The 20,437-nt window shown below is 32.2% G+C and overlaps 1 protein-coding gene across 1 annotated transcript; it reads right to left on the bottom strand.

Annotated features, from left to right (window-relative positions):
- Positions 1-591: 591 nt before the first annotated feature.
- LOC107371214 (uncharacterized) lies at positions 592-20,336 on the bottom strand. Its single transcript, XM_015939231.3, has 2 exons — positions 18,825-20,336; positions 592-4,703 (listed from the first exon to the last, which is right to left on the bottom strand). Exons 1-2 carry the CDS (start codon positions 19,845-19,847, stop codon positions 1,002-1,004), a joined length of 4,725 nt encoding a protein of 1,574 aa, XP_015794717.2. The 5' UTR covers positions 19,848-20,336; the 3' UTR covers positions 592-1,001.
- Positions 20,337-20,437: the final 101 nt, after the last annotated feature.

The raw sequence follows: 20,437 nt of genomic DNA on the forward strand, positions 1-20,437 counted from the left end.
ATTAATCAAATCGAACAGTAGGTGACTGTAATAAAATAAAAGGTGGAAATTAAAAGAATTTTAAGATTGACGGCAATAGTCACTAAAAGAATGGTAAACTCTTTACTTTAGACTTGATCAGCATGCATCTTTGATTAAATTGTTCACTTCAATACTTTAAGACAGAGTTTATGGTCAGTTGTGCAAATGTTAATACGCAGTTGGATGACCAAGAATCTCTATCAACATCAAAAACATTTTCCTGTCAGCGTTTCGAGTTGAGTAAAGAACTAAGGCGTTAGAACGTTAAGCACCAGATTTTGTATCAAACTCTTTAGTCTTTCACTCGAAGGATAAAGTTCTACATTTACTCCTAATTCAAAAGTGAACCATCAACCAAAGTATTCGCCTTCACTCAGTGTTATAGAATATGGATTTTGCATTTTTTCCTCAGGCTCTATTTTCACGAATTTCTCAGAGATCTGAATTCTAAAATGAAATTTCCTATTTTTGTGGTTGTATTTGAATAAAATTTTTCACAGGATCCACTCAGTTTGACACAAAATTTGTTACATTGACTTTATACAAGGATCTTTAAGCTTTAGACATAGATTTTTAAGCTTCATTTTCAAGTTTAATAGTAATGTATTACCAATGCTTTTTGTTAAAAGCAATGGTTAATTTTTTGTTAACAACAGTGAAAAACAAAACGAATATATTACAATTTATTAATATGTTTCCATTCCCAGAATTAGTCTTTATACAAAATATTTTGAAACGAAAAAAATTTAGAAAAAGTCTTTGATGGAAATGACGAAGTTTAGATGATTTGAGGATTTAAACTAGAAAATTGTTTCAATTTAAAATTTTTGCTAATTCAATTTTGTTTGACAGTCAACAAAAATAATTTTACTTCTTAATGGCTTCGAACTAGAAGCTATAAGAAGTAATGGTGCGTGAGCGTACAAAAAGGAGTAAATTAATGTAGATTAACAAATTTGTTCATTTATTGATTTGTTGATTCACTTGTGCCCGTCCGTATCCATTTCTGGGTATGAGATGTAATAACTGGGTGCTTTACCTCCACGACCAAGTGTACCAGTGGATGAGAGCATTTTAATTGGCACAGGACGAAGAGTCTCATTACCATAGTAGGTGAGACTTGGGCGAAGGGTTCCATTACTGTTGGAGTTGGTGATTCCTGGTACATAACATGAACCACAAGTCATTGACTTAAGACATGTACAGGCGTTAGGAGCTCTTAAAGTAGCTGCTGCTGATAAGCCACCAGCTCCGGCAAGACCATGGTAAGCGGTGTTGTAGGCTGTATCGAGTGGCATTGTTGACGGTGATCGTGCTCGAATGACGCAAATTATGAGTATCAGTATGCAGACAAAGGCAATAACCCCGGCTGCTATTCCAATAATCATTGTGTCCACTTTGGTTAGTGCAGTTCGTCGATGGGTTGGATCGTGAGTTCGAGGTTTAATCATTCCTCGTAAATTGACTGATGATGAAGATGAATGGTGGTTAGGTTTACGGGTTGATTGGAAAATAATTTCTGGTTTTTTGTTTGAATTTGGTTGTTTCCTTGGTGTAACTGGTGTGGCCAGTGTAACTGGTTCAGAGATGATTTCAGTTGTTGATGTAATTGAAGATGAAGATGAAGAGGATGAAGATGAGATTGATGATGAATCTACAGATGATTCACTCAATATATCACCACATGTTAAATCTTCTGGTGTAAGCTCAATTAGACGATAGCCTCTCAAAGATTCGGGTCCAGAACAGGTTAACTTGTCTATTGAATCAATAGGCAGTTCATTTTGGAACCAATTAAGACGAGACATTTTCTCAGCTAACCATTTATACAATGGTTCAAGACTGCAGTCACATACAATTGGGTTGGCAGGAAGACCGTAAATTTTCATGTTGACTGGTTTAATGTCCAAAGAATCGAGGAATTTACCATTCAGTGAAGAAATTTCATTTGATGAGAGAGTAAAATCGATTCGAGTAGACATTGGAAGAGGACTGAACAAGTTACTTGGTATAAGGGATACCGAGGTATCTGTAAGAGTTAGACTAAGGGTTGAACTTTTGAGTCCATTCAAGCAGCTGGGTGAGAGTGAAGTCAACTTGCTACCCGTAATGAGAATCTCATTTAAACGAGGGGAAAAGGCCTTTTGAAGGTGACCCTGAAGATGGTCTTCCTTTACTTCAACACCAAGACGATCAAGTTTAGTTGACAGATGAGCGAGACACTCTTGAATAGATAAACTTTCGAGCGAAGGATAACCATACATGTAAAGAGTTCTTAGATTAACCAGTGAAACCAATGAGCTACAATCCAAGCTTGAAAGAGCCGTTAAATTGGAAATGTCCAAAATTTCCAATGATTTGAATTCTTTGAAATCATCTTTACGAATAGAAGATAAAGGATTGCCATTAAGATAAAGTGCTCGTAAATCGCTGGTTGCAGTTTTAAGGCCATTTATCAAGTTACCCAGCGAAGTGAGTTCATTACGGGAAAGATCAAATGTTTCAAGGAGAGCAGTTTTTTGAAGAGTTGATGACTTTAAATGGGTTATATTATTTCCGCTAATGTTGAGGCTTTGTAAGAATGGAGTTTCCATGATTGAAGGTAAACTGTTTAGACCAGTAAAGGCAACATTGAGATTCCTTATGCTTTTGGGTTCAGACAAGAGTGAAGTTACAGCCTCTGGAGTCAAGGGATTATTGGAAACATCGAGTGATTTAATGTTTACCATTAAATTAACATTGGATGGAAGAGTGGTTAAACTATTGTATGAAAGGTCAATCGATTGTAAATTTAAATATTGATGTGAAAGAGATTCCAGAGGGAAAATGGTGAAATTGTTATGTGAAAGGTTAATCGTTTCCAGTCGTGAAAGGTATGATCGTGAAAACATTTCACTGGGCAAATAGTTGAGCCGATTGTCTGACAAGTCTAACCTTAATCGAGTTAAACCTTTAAAAGTTGCTCTATCAAGTGAGGCAATTGCATTGCCAGACAAATCAAGGGTATAAAGTAGGGTTGAATTTGAAAATGAATTGGGTCCAATGTAGGTTAATCCGTTAAAGGAAAGGTCAAGAGATCTTAAGAAAGGCATATTAGCGAAATCAGAAGAGTCCAGAGAAGCAATTTTGTTGCTTGATAAATTGATGCTAGTCAAGTGTCGTAGACCAGCGAGTATCTCTGCTGGAAAATAGGAGAGTTTATTTCGAGACAAGTCCAGTGTCTTTAACTGACGATGACCAGTAAAACTGTTTGGATAAAGGTAAGAAATGGAATTGTCCGACAAGTCGAGAGTTTCAATGCGAGTTCTAGGAGTAAAGTATTCGCCCTTCAATGAAGTTAACCGGTTAAAGGACAACTTGAGAGTCTTTAGTGAAGGTGTTTCATTAAAAGTGCCTGGCTTGAGAGTTGAAAGTTCATTGTAAGAAAGATCCAATTTATGGAGTCGATAGAGCCCTTGAAAGGCTCCCAATGAGATCTCTTTGATTCTATTTTTGGACAAATTGATTATGGTAAAGCTTGATCCATTGGTAAATGTACCTTCGTCCAGTTTTTCAATTAAATTGGCAGACAAATCAATTACTTCAAGATGAGTGTTTCGAGTGAAAAGAGATGGTGAAAGTGAACTAAACAGGTTGTGAGATAAATTACAGTGTCGCAGTGAAGGAAGGTCAATAAGTGTATCAGGTTCAAGGGTTGACAATTCATTGCTGGCAAGGTTAAGTATCATAAGACGAGGAAAGGTTAACCTGGGTAACTGAGTCAGTTGATTAAGACCCAAGTCTAGGCCTAGAATGGCTTCAGCAATGGGATCAAAAAGGTCTTGACTGACAGAAGCAATACCATTGCCATGAAGGTTTAAAAGGCGAAGATTTTTACTCTTTGAAGCGAGGTAACTGGGTAAATATGTTAACCTGTTGTATGCCATTGATAATTCATCAAGAGAGGAACCAATCGAGAGAACCGATTCTTCGGTTAATTCAGTTATCCGATTGTAATCGAGAAATAATTTCCTCAAAGAAGTAAGTGGATACATTAGATGAACTGGAAATGATTCAAGTGAATTATCTGTTAAATCAAGAGTTTCCAGTTTAGTTAATGGAGCAAACAACTGTTCCTCTGAAAGATCCAGCTTACGAAGAGAGTTGTAGGACAAGTCGAGGGTTCGAAGTCGAGGTAAACCAGTGAAAACATGATGATCACCAAGAGAAACCAGATTATTTCGTGATAAATCCAAGTATTCAAGGGAAGGTAAATCACCCAAACCAAGTCCATCCTTTTCCAGAATCTCAATCAGATTAGAGCCAAGATACAGTTTGCGCAATTTTCGAAGACCATTCAGTGTTTCAATTGGTACATTGTCCAGCAAGTTTGATGAAAGATCAAGAATTTCCAGAAAATTTAAACCTTCCATTGCATTGGGCCGTAAATGGGTCAACTGGTTATGGCCAAGGTAAAGCTCAGTCAACTGGGTTAGGTGGGATAAAGAACCAGGTAAAAGGTTGGTCAATCGATTATCAGTCAAGTTAAGAGTTCTCAAAGAGTTGGACAGAGATTTTGGTAAATCATCGGCTGTCAGTTCCGTTAGACGATTAGATGCCAAGCCAAGTACCTTAAGGGTACGCAGTTGAGATAAAGATGGATAAGGTACGTCTTTAAACTGGTTACCATTTAGATTTAATTGCTGTTGGATAATTTAATGAACAAGAAAAGAAAACAAGAAAATGAATAAGTTATAAGCTCTTACAGAGTGAAAATGATGATGGTGATAATGATGATAATTGTTATGGTTTATTATAAACATGAGAGGGAGGAAAACATGAATTTAGATTATTGTTTCAATGAATTAAAAGGGTTTGGTTTTAATCATCATCTTTGTTTTAACTTTTAATCTTGCTAATTTCATCCTTTTAATCGCTCGCAATAATGCACTTTAAACATTGTACATTGAAAATGGCCATTAACATCTTTACCCTTTATTGGATTTTACATTTACAGTTACAATTTATTCTTGTAATCGTAATGATTAAAGAGAAATTTGTATTTTTGTTCATTAATAGAGTTTAACCTTACAATTAACAGCAAACAATTTAACCGAATGTCATAATTAACTGTAAAAACAGCTAAATCTGATTTACTCTTAACCACTTAAGGTCAACTTGAATCAATTTTAATTAGTTTTGACTAAATAAAAATGACCTTTACTTGGTCTAATTTAAATGTTGAGTTAAGATCAACAGTAAAGATTTACATTTGTAATTGTTGCGATTGATAACAGATATTGAAAAGTGAATAAAGTGTAACTTTTTGATTAAAATAGCAAGTAAAGGTTTTCAGGTTTCGTCAAACCTTATGGATCGATATGACAAGTTTAACCCAAACTTTCCACTTTTTTTGTGATACTCTTTTTTTCTGGTCCTTCATTGAAAATTATCCGGTTTAACGAAGCTTGAAGTGTTTTACTGGACAACCTGATGACCACTAATCATGATGAATTCAATCAAGTGATACAAAAACATATTTTTAGAAGCTCATGAGATACGGAAAAGTGAATTCAATCAAATGTGTATTTTTTTATATTTACCAGAAAATCAATTTATCATTGATTTGGAGTTAACTTTTTTTCCTCCTCAAATTCATTTTGATTCAGTTTCAGGAGCTGCTTTTTTCTTTGCTTCAGAATATTATTTTTTCACCAAATTTTCTTGGTTCCAGTAAAATAACCAAATTAAATGAATTCAATTCGCCTCAATGGATCAAAATCAAACCAACAAACTAAAAAGCATAAAGACAAAGCTGATTAACATAGAAATGAATTTTTCTCAAACGATCAACTGTGACTCTACAAATAAATTGGCCAATTGATTTGCAAAGAAGTGAAAAAATGGCAAAAAAAAGTTCACCTAATATTGAGCATATATTGAGGAAATGTACTGATAAAGCATGAAAATTAACCTGAAAAAAAGACGATCAACTGAGACAATAAATCACAGTTGGATATTCTGGTTAATTGTAAAGATGAATGATGATTTAACAACAATCTCAATGAAGTATCATTAAGAGATAAAGAGTTGAGTTGTCATTGAAACTAAAACAGCCAATAAAGTAAATTGGGAAAAATTTTAAATCAACTGTTGGTTTAAGCAGCTTTGTAATGATTGAAATGAATGGTAAAAATGATTGTTAAATAACAAGAAATGTTGCTCATCTCATCAGAAGCAATCTTATCAAATAACAATAATGATAAACATTTTTCTGATGATGATGATGATGCTTCTCCTTTTTCATTTGATATTATAACTAATAGATGAGTACAAAATGAGCAACAGGAAAACACGTTTCAAGTGTATCATCTTCATCGTCTTCATTTTTGTTGATGAACTAATAACAAAAGGCAACAATTGGCTTTTAAGGAAGGTAAAGAGTAAGAGAGGGAAAAAGACTCCTACAATTCAGGTTAACCTGGTGGAAGAAGCAGCATGATCTTATTTATCATTCAATAGCACAGGTAACAATGTTAACGTGAGAACGTTCAAATCCCTATTCTCAGACAAATTAGCAACACAAATGCAAAAATTGCAACAAGTTTACCTTTTTCAAGTTACGATGAACAAGTTCAATATTGGTGGAAAAGTTGAGTAAAGAAAAACAGAAATTACAAGAAAGACAATGACAATATTTCACATTCTAATCCTACTACATGTATCTGAATAAGATTGACATTCACAGCTTCTTGGAACAACTTTCATGAGGATTCAATTTGACAGGCTAAAGGAAACTTGAAAAGTTGACAAACAAAACAAACACTTTTACTGATATAATTTTACGACGACAAATGACTTTAAAGCTTTGCCCAGTAATACAATTGCAACTTGCAAAGGTACAATTCAGTCTCATCGAGTTATTGCACTTTACTTCAAATTCACAGTTTTATTCACAAATGCTATTCGTTTATGAATTTTTCATCTTTATTTGCAATTTTTATTATGGCACATTCACTGCTTCATGATCAACTGAAAAGATAAAGTTTTTATTGCTTAAAAAGTTTATCCTTTCAATCGATCATTTTTTCAAATCAATTTTTAGCGAAAATATTAATAGCATTTAAAGGCTATAATATGCTTATTAAAAGGTAAACTTTCTTGAAAGTCAACTTTTTTGTCAACTTTTAAGTTTATCAAAATGAACTGTTGATATCGAGTCTCAACTTCAAAACACACTCGAGTTGTGATTCAATCACGAGATATCAAGAATTGATAAATGATTTATAAATTTGACAGAATTTTCGAAAAGAAACAGAATATCGTTTTGTACCAAAGATGATTCCCAGAAATGAAGCATCATGAGAATTTGACACTTTCATGTTATTACTCAAAAAACAAGTGGATAATGAAACAATGGATCTTTTGAAAAATGTTACAATTACATTGGCGTATTAATAAATCAATCACTTAAGAGTGAAAATTTACCCAACCATTGAATCCAGCACTTATCAAAATTGACTTCAAATTTAACGTAAAACTTTGCTAATCAAATAAGATCACATTTCCAAGACTAACTCAAATAGACTTTTGTGAGTTTTACGTAATCATGAAATGCACATGAAATGCTGACCATTGAATTGACGAGCTTTTACTTGATCACTTTATCTCATCAAATTAATATTAAATAGTTTTTTAAATGAATGAAATCCCTTTGCAATTCCTCTGAATAGCCTTACAATCTTTGAATCTGTAAATTGTCCAATCAAGGATTTGATAGATTCATCTTGTGAGCCAAGTTTAAATCATTAATTAAATTAATTAATCTGAGTTTGAAGCACATTCACCATACTGATATCAACATTTTATTCAGTGAAAGAAGTTTTTGTTACACTTTTTAATGCTTCATCAACTGCATTTGATTTTTGCAGCATTCAGTTAATTGTTTCATTTACCACTCATTTATTCATGCAATAAATACATGACAAGTGATACATTTTTTTCATGTTATCTGGCTGGGATGAAACCAGGGATGAGAATAGTTTCATATTAATTAATTTTCCTGAACCATTGTCCTTTTATCAACATTGAAATTATCATTGATCACAATAAGGTAATAAACAATTGATAACATTAAACTCATTAGGTAGTCTTGTCTGGTTTTTAATACACTTTCAGGGCAACAATTTCATGATAATGTGATATTTTGAAACTTCATTTTACATGTTTATGATTGAGATAATTTAGTTGAATAATTGTTAAGAAATTAATTCAAAAAAGTAAACGCAAAGGCAATTTATCTTGAAAAAAACGCAACACATTTTATAATCGGTATTATTCAAAGTTTCATCCTCTTGAGATTTACATAATTAGCCCACTAATGAGATACTTTAGTCAATATTAGCAGTGAATAATTATTGAAATGCATTTGTTAAAAGAGTTAAAATGTAGTTCATAAATTTCAATACAAAATAGGCCAAAAAGGTTCGAATGTTTACATTGAGTCGACTCGAATTTTGTGCACCTTTCAGTGACCAAAGATCATTTCAAGTTGAATAAACTGTCCATAAGAATCAAATCAACTTTAATAATCAGAATAACCATCAATACAAATCGTTGTTGCAATAATAATGTGATAATCTTATGTTATCCTTCAAGATGAAACTTGAAATGAAAAGTTTAGACATCTTTAGTTGCAACTTTTGACAATGATAAATTGTTTCAAATGTAATCTGTTGTCACAGTTATAAGGCAAAATAAATCAATGAATCAACTCAGCTTCGAGTCTAAATTTAGAAATGTTTAGCTGTTTAAATAAATCTTTAGTCCAGAGTTGGACAGGGAAAGTTATCGATAGTCAGAGCTTTTCATTTCAACAGATTTTATGCCAATGCATAATCTCTTGTCTCATGTAAAGTTATCAATGTCTATATCAATATATTACTTGTCAAAGTTACTGATAGCCATTGATATTGTTAAAACGTTAACTTCCATCTTTACTTTAGTCATCCGACAGTTAGTTGATAATAATAGCGATTGCGAGTTGATCAAAGCGATTTTTTGCTAAAATAATATTCGAAATACAGCAGATTCTCGCTTGATGCATATTCTTGGTGGATCGACCAATCGACAGCTTTTAAGGTGCCTAGGTAAAAAGAACGCCATCTTGCTGGGATTTACTAGAAGTTTAACTCACATTTTTACGTTGAGCAGGAATCAACTGTAATCAATTCAACATTAGCAAAGTTAAACCATTATTCTGGCGAAGTAATCACAGAATGACGGAAATTAATGTCAACACGATTAATAAGTTGACTCAAAGAAATATTCAAACTGTCAATTTAATGTTATTTCGATATCATCATTTTCACTGTTCAATCTGTCACATTTGCTGCAATTGCAAGATACATTTCCTGACATCATAAAGTCATTCATCTTTCCATAAAAAAAGCTGGAAAACTTACGAAACAACTGAAACAATAAACGAACCAAAAAAGTGATAAAACACCGTTGATACTGTTAATAATGTCAAGCTTGATGAGGTTCAAAATTTTGCACCTAGCAATAGGCTGTCACTCGCAATCAATTTGAATCATGATTATCAACGAACAGCGTAAAATTTCGGATAAAAAGGCAATCACAACGCTTGTTGCCCTTTAATTATGCATACAAAAACGGTAAAGTTGTCCGCTTGAAAAGCGCCAAAATGGATCCACTTCATGATGGATCAAATGTTAACCAAGTAAGATTAACCTTAAACCTTGAATAAAGATACACATTTCAACATGATATTATTCACGTTATCATTAACATTCAATCAACTCTGGTTGAAACCATTAACGCGAAGAAAAGAGAATCTTTTCTCATTATTTTCTTCACCAACAGTTCTTGTTTCACTTGATTGTTGCCTTTCCAACATCATGATAACGACTTGAAATTTGCAAAAATTACAGTTAACTTCAGTTAAAAATATTCATCTTGATAATCAGTTCAACCATATTTTACCCTTTTTTGGCAAACACAGGTTACAACCTTTTAATAACCAATTATCCGGACCATCAAACCGTCAATACAACTATTCAAGAGTGAATCTCAGGAAGTAAGTAAAAGGTCATCATCTTCATTATACTCGTCATTTTCATTGCCAATGTCACGTATCATGAAAATGAATACAAAATTGATTCAAAATGGTCAACTAAATGACCGCAGTTTCGACCAAAAATTCAATATTCGCCAGTTGGAAAGTTACAATAAAAGAAACTGAATGTAAACTGAAAAGAAAAAGTTGAATGAAATGTTTTCCATCCATTCCAATGAACATTCAGCTTTTGCTCAACCATATTGGTCTTGTTAATTGTTATGATAATGCTTTTGGTCAAGCGAGCAAGAAAAAAGTTAACAGATATTAAATCAGTTATGGTTGGCTTAATGTGATTTCAAGATTAGGGTTCAACTGTGAAGATTCGATTGATTTTTTCCCCTCTTTACTTACTTTTCTCAAGGTCAAGAAAACTAGTGACCATTGAGTAGGTTGAAATGGACAGTAAGGTGCTGGTGAAAGGGATAATGGTAAAGTTGAGTAAACTTATTTTCTCTCTTTTTACTGCTTTTCTGTCTTGCTTTTTTCACCAAGTTTCAGAAGAAATGCAGAAATGGTTCAGCAAATGATTGATAATCATTTGCAAGATGATGATTATCATGATGGAAGTGATGATAAAATAATAACCGTGAAGAGAGTTTATTTTGGATTCAAGTTTCTTCTCGTCTAACTTCATTTTATATTCAGCTATAACAAGTTTACGTCAAGATAAATATTCAACATGTAAATAATCAATGAACTCGATAATATCATGATATCAACTTTTACCTTATTATTAATCAATATTAATGAATAAATGCATGTTTACCTTTTGCCACTTCCCACAACAATATAAGCTCAATGCATAATGTTTATTCACATTGGAGAGATTCGCTGATATCATCAAATATGGAATAAAATTTTCAAAATCATTTTCTTTTTCAAATCGAAACATGACAATAAGTTTCAAAAGTTTTGTTGCAATTTCAAATTCTTAAAGTACTAATAAATCAAACCTTTTCATGATAAGAATTTTCGTATTTCTCAATTTTTTACTCATTCTTCGATAGTTCTTATCAATTTTTTCCAGACTTTGATTCATCAATTGAGACGATTGTTGAAGTAATTGTCGATTCTCCTTCTTTCAGAACTTTGGAAATGTCAGATTAAGCCATCATGAAATGAATATTTCGAAATATTTCCTTTCTTAATGAATCAATTTACTTCGATTGGTTACCTTTTTGTCGACTTTAGATTTTGTTCAATTCCGATTATTCTGTTCGGAAGAATATTAATTTTTCATAATTATATTGATAATCAAGACAAAGAACTGACATTGTTTTGGAAAAGTTTCAAGTTTAAGTTTTTTTTAAGGTAAACTTGAAATGTTTGCTTGCTTAAGTTGGATCATTAATAAATCTAATTGCTCAGTAAACCTGTCTTAGGTATCATGATAATTGTTTAGTTAATCAATGGCTTCATGGATCAGTTATTAAACTTTGAAGGGTAAATTGTGTTCATTCAATTTTTCATGTCAACATTTGTAATAATTTAAAGTTAAAAAACTCTGATTATCCTTAAACGGCAATGGAGCAATTAGTGAATGTTTCAATAGTCATATTCATTTGTTGAGAAACGTCAGGAAATAGATTTCAGATGAAGTTCAAGAATCACAAGAAACATACAAACATGGAAATGGATTATAACCAGGTAAAAGGTTGCTCGAATAATTATTTTAGGAAAAGATGGTGAAGAGAAAAATGTCAACATTAAAGGTAAAAGGCATGAGATGGTCATTATGAAGGTGGATGATGACGATGACGATGATAATGATAATGTTGCTGGTTGTGTGTCAGTAAACAGGAAGTAGTGACCAGGTAAATGAATGGTGAAAAAGAAGAGTTGAGTTGACCTTTTATCAGCTAACTTGAAGCACCTTGAATGGACCATTTCTTTTGTTCAATTTACAAAGATTATGATCCAAAGTAAAACAAAATTGTAGAGAGAGAATCAAGAGAGAACCTGAAAGAATGAGGTCAGCATGAATGGCCATTCTCATTTGACCATCTTTATCTCTTTTTCTTCTTTTTTTTTGTCTTCTTCTTCTTCTTTTCCCATCTTCATTATTTTACCATGAGATTCACTTGTAATTCACAAACAAACAAACACATTCACACTTAAAGGTCACTTGAATGGTCAAAAATTTAACATCTTAAATACGTAAATACAAGTCCAATCAGTTGATCAAATTTTTGCTTCAAACCGCTTCGAAAAGCCAACAATTAAAACAATCATTAAACATTGACCAAAGCCAAAGACAAAAGTGATTTTTCCAAGTGAAATTTATCTTCACTCTCAACTTAATCGAAGTCCAAATGCTGATGGACTTTGTTTTTGACATGGACTTTGGTCTTGAATTTGATGAGTTTAATGATGAGTGATTAGTTTTTGTGATTGAATGAAATTGAATTGCGGCTAAATGTGATTTTAATTTGGCTTTTATCATTGTGGTTGCGGTGAAACAATCGTGAAATGAATCTTATGGTTGAGACTAATAGCCAATTAGCATGAAACAATATAAATATCAAAATTAGATTGTTAACAATGCAAGAGTTTAATGCAACTCTAATTATGTTGATATATTGTATTCCTATTGATGAGCTTTAATTAAAGAGCTTTTTCATTGAGAGTTTCAAGTTGTGATTAAAATGATATTTTTAGACTCATTAATAAGAGTCTTATTAACAATGGAAAGTGAACAGTAAAGTCAATTGTATTCGAGTTTTAATCAAAACGGATTAAATTACTATTTTTCATTTGTCACGCCAATTGTCAATAAAAAAGAGCTTCAGATTAACAGAATCAGATTATTGATTTGAATATCTTAAATTAGATTTGCTTTCTTTTTTCAGTAAACTGTAAATTGCTATTGAACAATAAAACATTGTTCAAAGTAATCAATATTGTCATCATTAATGAAAATGATACATGCAACATGGTAACAAGCATAACAAAACATTAATCCAATAGCTATTAAATTACATCTGTAATTAGCTAAATTATTGATCTATTTTTACATTTCACATTTGATATTGAGTTTCATAGTTTACTTAGCGAATCGCCTCATTTTCATTGGAATTGCTAATTTCAATATTTCAGTTTAATTAGCTGGTTAAGCTGTTAGCTGTTGACAATAAAATTGAATAGATTACCGATGAAAGTAACGGTGATTGAAAGGTTAAATTAACTTTTGATACCAGATTTAATTCAAAGTGATTCAATACTTCCCTAAACAGAAGCCAAATAGGAAGTTGGCAGATGAAACAATGAAAATTTTGAAACAAACTGTAGACAGAAAGAGTAAAAAATCAGACAGAAATTACAGATTTTTCAATGAAATTCTCGGGTTTACAGATCTTACAAAAGTAAAAGGATCATCTAACTTATTGGTTCATTAATTGTGATTTGTCCAGACAAGTGATCTTCAGAAAGCAACGACCAAGAAAGTGACTAAAGTTTCATCAAAAGATTGCAAGTTTCCTTGGACAAGAGTTGAGATCATCTGGTTTTTCAGATTAATACATATTTTGACCTTTCCTTAAGTCACTATTTGATGACCTTTCTCATTTCTAATTCTTGAACCAGAGCTCATGCTAACCTGGTAACAAATCATCAAAAATATCGATCGAAAGTCTTTATTGTAACAAGAAATTGACAAAAACTTGAATTTGTTGATTAAAGCTGATTTAGCTCGAGTAAAATCAACAGATTTATCAACACTTCTTGATTGTTTGAGTTGGATCCGATTTTTGTAATTGATAAATCAAATATTCACTTGCAATTATGCTGTTAAAGCGATCAATTGGCTATAAAGTTAGCTCAACAATTAATTGATGAGAATTAAGTGATTAACTTAAAGGTAATTTGGTTGAACTTCAAGGATGGATATCAAATTAAATTAGCACTAAATTGATTTTGTAAATGATTGAAAAAAAGAGAAACGGATTACAATGATTTATTACCAAAGAATGCAAGAAATGATTTTACACTCCTAACTGATTATGATTAAATCTGTCTTTTACAATTGAAGTAGTTTTTTATTATTATTATTAAGGGCAACAAACCCGATTATCATGAATTATCATGAAACACAGACAGAGTAACAGTAAAGAAAGGGAAAGAAAAGGTTTGCATTACCATGATCATTATCATAAGGGTGCCCGGTTGATATTAATTGAAATCACAAGGAAAGGAAAAAAGTTAATCATTAGAATAACATTTTTATAATTGAGATTCGTGATTTCAAGGTAACAATTTAGCTCAATGTAAATCCACCTCTTTAGGTATAACTTCAATTAACACCAATTTAAAAGGCCATAAAGGTCCATTGATATACATAATCAAATGGTATAACCTGTGCGTGATTGGTTAAGTTTATGAGTTTTGAGCAAATTATTTTTATAATGAATTTGCAATGAAACATTTTCTTATTGGATTAACCTTCATAATCAAGCTTCATCAAACCTTTGAATCAATTTTGACTCATGATAATGAAGCCGATAATCTGAAAATGTTTCATTCAAATTCTGAAACAATGAGATTCAATATTCAATTCAAGATTCAAGGTTTAAAAGTAATTCTATCGAGTTAATTTGGTAATTTTTAAAGATTTAAATTCGCCCATTTAAGCTCTCAATGTTTATTCAGATTAATCTGTTGTTACATTGTCATGATATTGAAATTTTGTTGAAACTTGTGATTAAGTTTTATCCTTTCTTCAAATCTTGTGAATCACATTATTCAATTTAAGTATCTTAAGTGTTTCTGATTCTGTGAAAAAACTGTAAAACCAGATAAAAGAGTGAACCAGAAATGAATTGATGAAACCTTTTGATTCAACTTAATTATTTCATTCAAGTTGAAAAAATGTTCATTTCATTTCCTAAATCGATGGGTTTGCATGAAACTTTCAACGGAAATTGTGGGCTGAAAATTTAAATTCACCGGTTAGCAGTTGCAAGTGATGAAAACTGATGAAATTGGACAATGAATAAAGGAAATTAACTATTGATGAGCAAATTTGATTAATTTAAAGTAAAAATGAAACGAAAGTTATTCTCAATGATTTGGGTCTTTTGTGTGTAAAGATCAATACTGCTATCATTGAACTATAATAGGAATTGGTTTTTTTGTTGAAAAAAAAGGAGAAGAAAAAGTTGAGAGGAAAACGGTTCAAGAATTGAAGGTGTGAATGATGTGGATGGAAAGTACATTGAAAATTAAGAAAGCATGACAATGATACTTGGAAAGGTAAAAATCAGTCAACAATTAGCAACAACAGCAGTTGATGTTACTTTTGTTTGGAGATGGCGAAAAAACTGCACAACTGATAAACAGGTTAAAAATAAAGGTAAAGAGAGAAAAGAAGACAATTTTTGGTGAGGAAAAGAGGAAAATCTCATTAAATTTTACAATGAAAATAAGCAATAACAAAATGAAAGTGACATGCTGTCAGTGGTGGGAATTTAAGGTAAAAAAATGAGTGACAATCTGAGCCAAACAATGGATCAGAGTTACATAAAAAGTCGACATTTTCAGTCAAAGAGACGAAAACATTTTTTTGGCGCATTTCATTGATACCGATGCGAGTTGAAAGTATTACCAAAAAGCACATTATCACGCCTGAATTTTGGTTAACCATTAACCGAAAATTGGATAAATTGATATTCAACTGAATTCAGTGTGAACTTTAAGTGGTCAAAAAGAGTAGGAACATTTTATGGTGAAACAGTTTAATTAACGATGAACCCGGTGAAACCCACAAAGATGGTGTAAAGACCAGTAAACCTTGACCAGTTGATTCAGGTTAACCCAAAATGGTAAGCTTCAAGTTTCTGATAACAAATGTCATTATCATGATTATCATAACTCTGAGTCTTATCATTGGCCATTTCCTCTGCTCAATCACGCTGTGATCATTCCTTTTAAATCATCATCATATCCATCATCGTATTCATTAATGTAAATGTTTTTTCAAGAAAAAAGCAAAATTATCTCAACAATTGAGTTATGCATAAATCAACTTAAGCACTTCCTTTCAACTCATCTCAACTTTCAAACCATTTTGCTTTTCAATACAATCTTCATTTTCACCTGTAATCGAGTTACAGTGCGTTTACCGTTTTGGTACATCAATGAAAGGTTCACTTAATCGCTTTGTTTCAATCTCTTTTGGTGCAAAATTTTCAATGAAATGATATGCATTGGTAAAGATTAACAAAAATTGAGATTAAATCTAAAGATGATTCTTAAGCTCATCCTCACTTGTATAATCAATTTACAAGAAACACTTTCCTGGTTAATCCATGGTCAATGATTTAACACAATAAGTTTCGGGAAAACGAAGCTTTACTTTCACAATTGAATCATAAGCTTTTAGTTAATGTAAATTGCGCTAATTTGATTGCAAAAACATTGACTGTCTCAAGAAGAGTATTAATAAGTGAATCAAGAGATTCGTCTTGATTAATTGCAATTAAAAAAGGTGACAATTGTTCAGATTCGTTGTTGCATACAAAGTATTTTTACAATGCAATTTAGACCATTTTTCATACAAAATATCCAACAATTTATTGAACTTTAACATCTTTTTTTAGTCCAACAAATTTCCTATTCTTTTGTCACTCCAATTAAAGGGTGAAAAGCTTGGTACAATTTGCTTGATCATATTAAGTTTTGTTCAAACAATTGATAATTTTTATTGTAACAATGAAAATGTGATTCTGATCAACTTGGAAGTCGACTTATTTTTTTCTTCTTATTATAATTGAGTAAGTCAGAAGTAACAGTAAATGGATAGCAATAGGAATGACCTGAATAGTGATGGTGGTGAGGTTGGTAAAGATGATAATGAAAGACTGAATCATGGTGAGACTTGATGTGGGTAAGTGTGTAAAATGAGCCCAGTGAGACTAAACCATTTTATTGGCTGGACAATTGAACTATAATTGACGTAGCAATCAAATAATGATAATGATAACAATAAGAAGAATCATGTAATTATTGTTGTTCCTCTTCTTTTTTTTTGCTTCTCTCTCTTTAGCCTTATTTTGGGACTCACTTTTCATTTTAACCTTTGTGACAATTGACAGTTAATGATGGTTATGATGATGCTGATTATAATCAACTTTAACAAGAAAACATTTGTCAAGGTAAACTGGTGAACAAAAAAGGTTATCTTACAAAATGGTTACAAGTTGTCAAAAAATGGAGGGAGAATTGAACTTGTTTAATTTATCAAGCAAACAAGAATCATGTACAAACAAAGAGCTTAAATTGATGAGTTAAAATGGGCAAAAAATCGCTGACAGAACAAGGCTAAGATGAGGATGAATGATGATGATGAGCCTGATGAGGCTGATATTCAGTTAATCAAAGAGGTTTAAGGGTTAATCCTATGCGAAATGTTTAAATTGATAAAATGTTGGTTTTTAGTTTGGGTTATTGTTTTATCAAATGATGATTAACATGCTTTTGATGTATTTTTGTATAAATATGTTATTGCTTTCTTGAGACCTTTTTTCAGAGCTTACGATTGGTTTTAGTTTGAAGTGAAGATGGCTCTTCTATAAACCAGAGATTTGCTATTATATTTATTGTGACCTTTTCATGGGAAGATCATGATTGTTTGGTTACGCCATGGGAATCGGAGAGTATATTTTGGATCATGATTGAAGGTTGAATGAAACTTGCGCCAAAATGAGAAAAGGTTTGGGTTTTTCATTTTATCTGGATCAAGATTAATCCAAAGGAAAAAGATTGAACTGATGATACAATGGTGACGGTACTTTTGACGATGAAATTTGATCATTTTCCTTTCAGTCTGTCAATCTGTTTCTCTGGCTGCTTCAATTTAACTCTAATTTGTTCTCAAGACAATTTTAAGATTAAGCAAAGTATATTAGGATTATTGGGATTATTATTACTACAAGTGGAACCCTGATCATGAATGATCGTAATTTTTTCACTGAAATACAATAAATTCAATCCATATTTAAAGACTCAAATTCTTGATGAAAAACCATCGTCAATGAGAAAAACTAAAAAATAAAATAAAATCTGGTTATACAGCTGAACAGAATGGAATCTTTTTGTACAGTTAAGGTACCATATTTTTCACTTAACTCATTACTCGAAAGACGATTTTACTTATCCTTCTAATCCAACAATAAAAAATCAACCTGAATAACCAAAAAGTTTTTCCCCCAAAGTCAATAGTAAAAGATACGGATTCTGCATTTTTTCCCCTACTCTGTTTGAACGCTAATTTCTCAGTAACCTGAATTCCGAGAAAGTTCGAACTATTTTTTGCGATTGTAGTTTAATCATGGCTTTCATTCTGTGTGAAAATTTTCTTTAGAACCCGTTTAGTTTGCCCACAATCTTCCCGCAAAAATTTCATAGTTTGACTTTATATATTGTATAGATATAGATTATATGAGATACAAGTTGGGTAAAAGCTTAGACAATCGATGATGATTACAATTCCCATCAATTATTAGATTGAAGTAAATGATAATAAGTTAAAGGAAGAGAAAGAAAAAGCTTCTTTACTCTGTAAAATGCGCTATTTTGATTCACTTGACTGGTAATGGCAGGTAACAAAAAAGCAATAGATTTGGATGATTTGATTGGTGATGGTGATTGTAAAATGGTAAATAATGAGAATAAAAAATAAGTGACTTACCGTTAAATTTTTAAGACCTTTAAATATGTTGGAATCCAATGCTCGAAGTTGATTGTAAGATAAATCTAAGACTTGTAATGAGGAGAGAAGGTAAAATTCATTGGTTGAAAAGATTGGATTCAATGTATCACCAAGTAAATTGTGAGAAAAATTAATCTCAATCAGAAAAGGTTCAATTCCGTCAAGAAACCTTTCGTGAAATCGACGCAAAAGGTTGTGCGAAAAGTCCAGTTTACGTAATTTAACTCCACTGGCAGTGAATAGCTGAGATTGTAGACTTTGAATTCCTGCATGACGTTGAGTGTAACTGGACACTCGACGACCAGTGTAAGTCGGAAAGGATAAGGAAGAGGCAACTTGGAAGGGACCGAAAAAAGGTACTGAATCACAATTGATGTGGGTTGAATTGTTGGGTTCTAGGGTACAATAGCAAGGGAGACTTTGGAAACCATATGGATCAGGTAAGTCCCGGCATGGTATTGATTGATGATATTGATAGTAATTGGCATTTATTTGCTGCGACTGTTGTGGCTGTGGTTGTTGTGGTTGCTGTTTATGATGTTGTTTGGGTGGTTGCTGTTGATTTTGAGCTGGTAAACTGTAATTTTGATACCTATGATTGGGATTCAATGTCAAGGATGGCGATGGTCGAAGATGATAATTTGGTTGAGCATTGGATGTTGCTGTTGGCAGTCTAGGTTGACAATTCACATGCCTGGTTATTAAACATAAGTAGACAATTGTTAACAGTAAAAAGGATATCACATTGAAGTTTCCATGATTGGCATTGGCTTGAAATAGAGCTCGGTTGTGAGCACTTTTCCCTTTTCTTGAAGATGGTCCAGAATAAAATAACTTCAACATTAACTGCAATCCTGGAAGGTTTACTTTACTTTTAAAACAATGACTGGACATGAAAGGTATAAATTGTAACGCATATTGTTGACCGTTAACTGGCGAGTCTCGGTCTGTTTGAAAACTTGATGTTGATGATTGGGTTGACAACTTGTATTTACATGTCATGGTTATGGAAGAGAAAAATTGATGCTACAATCCAATATAATGTGTCGACAGTCCGAAATATGTACAGTATAGTTGTTATATTTCGAAGACTGTCTGGAAATTTTGCACCAAGGGTGAGCACAATGAACGACAATGGGTATTCACCAGAAACGAAGTCATCCGAATTGAATCCAATGCACCAAGAGTTGCTATTGATTAAAAAGAAATGAAGATGATAGAGAAAAGAGTAAATAATCACCAAAAATTAATTTCAATTGAGTCAGTTGTAGAGTTGTGATAGCAAATAAACAAAACACCGGGAAATTGGGAAAAAGTTTTCTTTAGGTAACTTGAGATATGTTGAGTTATGAACTGACGGAGCAAACCGTCAACTAAGACAAGTTAAAACACCAACTAAAGCCGACTTCAAACTTGGTTCTAGTTTGATGATCATCATCAGCAACCCAACGAAAACCGCTTTTTTGCCGTCAACAAACTGTTACTCCCGAATCCGTTGCTCTCTCAGTAGATGACAGCACAAATTGAGTTTTACTTTTTTCACCGTTAGATGGTAGTGTATGACAGGAACTTTCTAGACAGTGATTTGTAAA

The sequence above is a fragment of the Tetranychus urticae genome, chromosome 2 (genome assembly GCF_039701765.1).
Source record: "Tetranychus urticae isolate SD_2017Ah chromosome 2, NJAU_TeUrti_SD_1.0, whole genome shotgun sequence".
NCBI classification, from domain to species: Eukaryota; Metazoa; Arthropoda; class Arachnida; order Trombidiformes; family Tetranychidae; genus Tetranychus; species Tetranychus urticae.

Coding starts and splice junctions, on each gene's coding strand:
- LOC107371214 (XM_015939231.3), bottom strand. CDS start 19,847: ATGACATGTAAATACAAGTTGTCAACCCAATCATCAACATCAAGTTTT. Junction 4,704..18,824: donor AAGGTCTTAAAAATTTAACG/GTAAGTCACTTA, acceptor ATTATCCAACAG/CAATTAAATCTAAATGGTAA.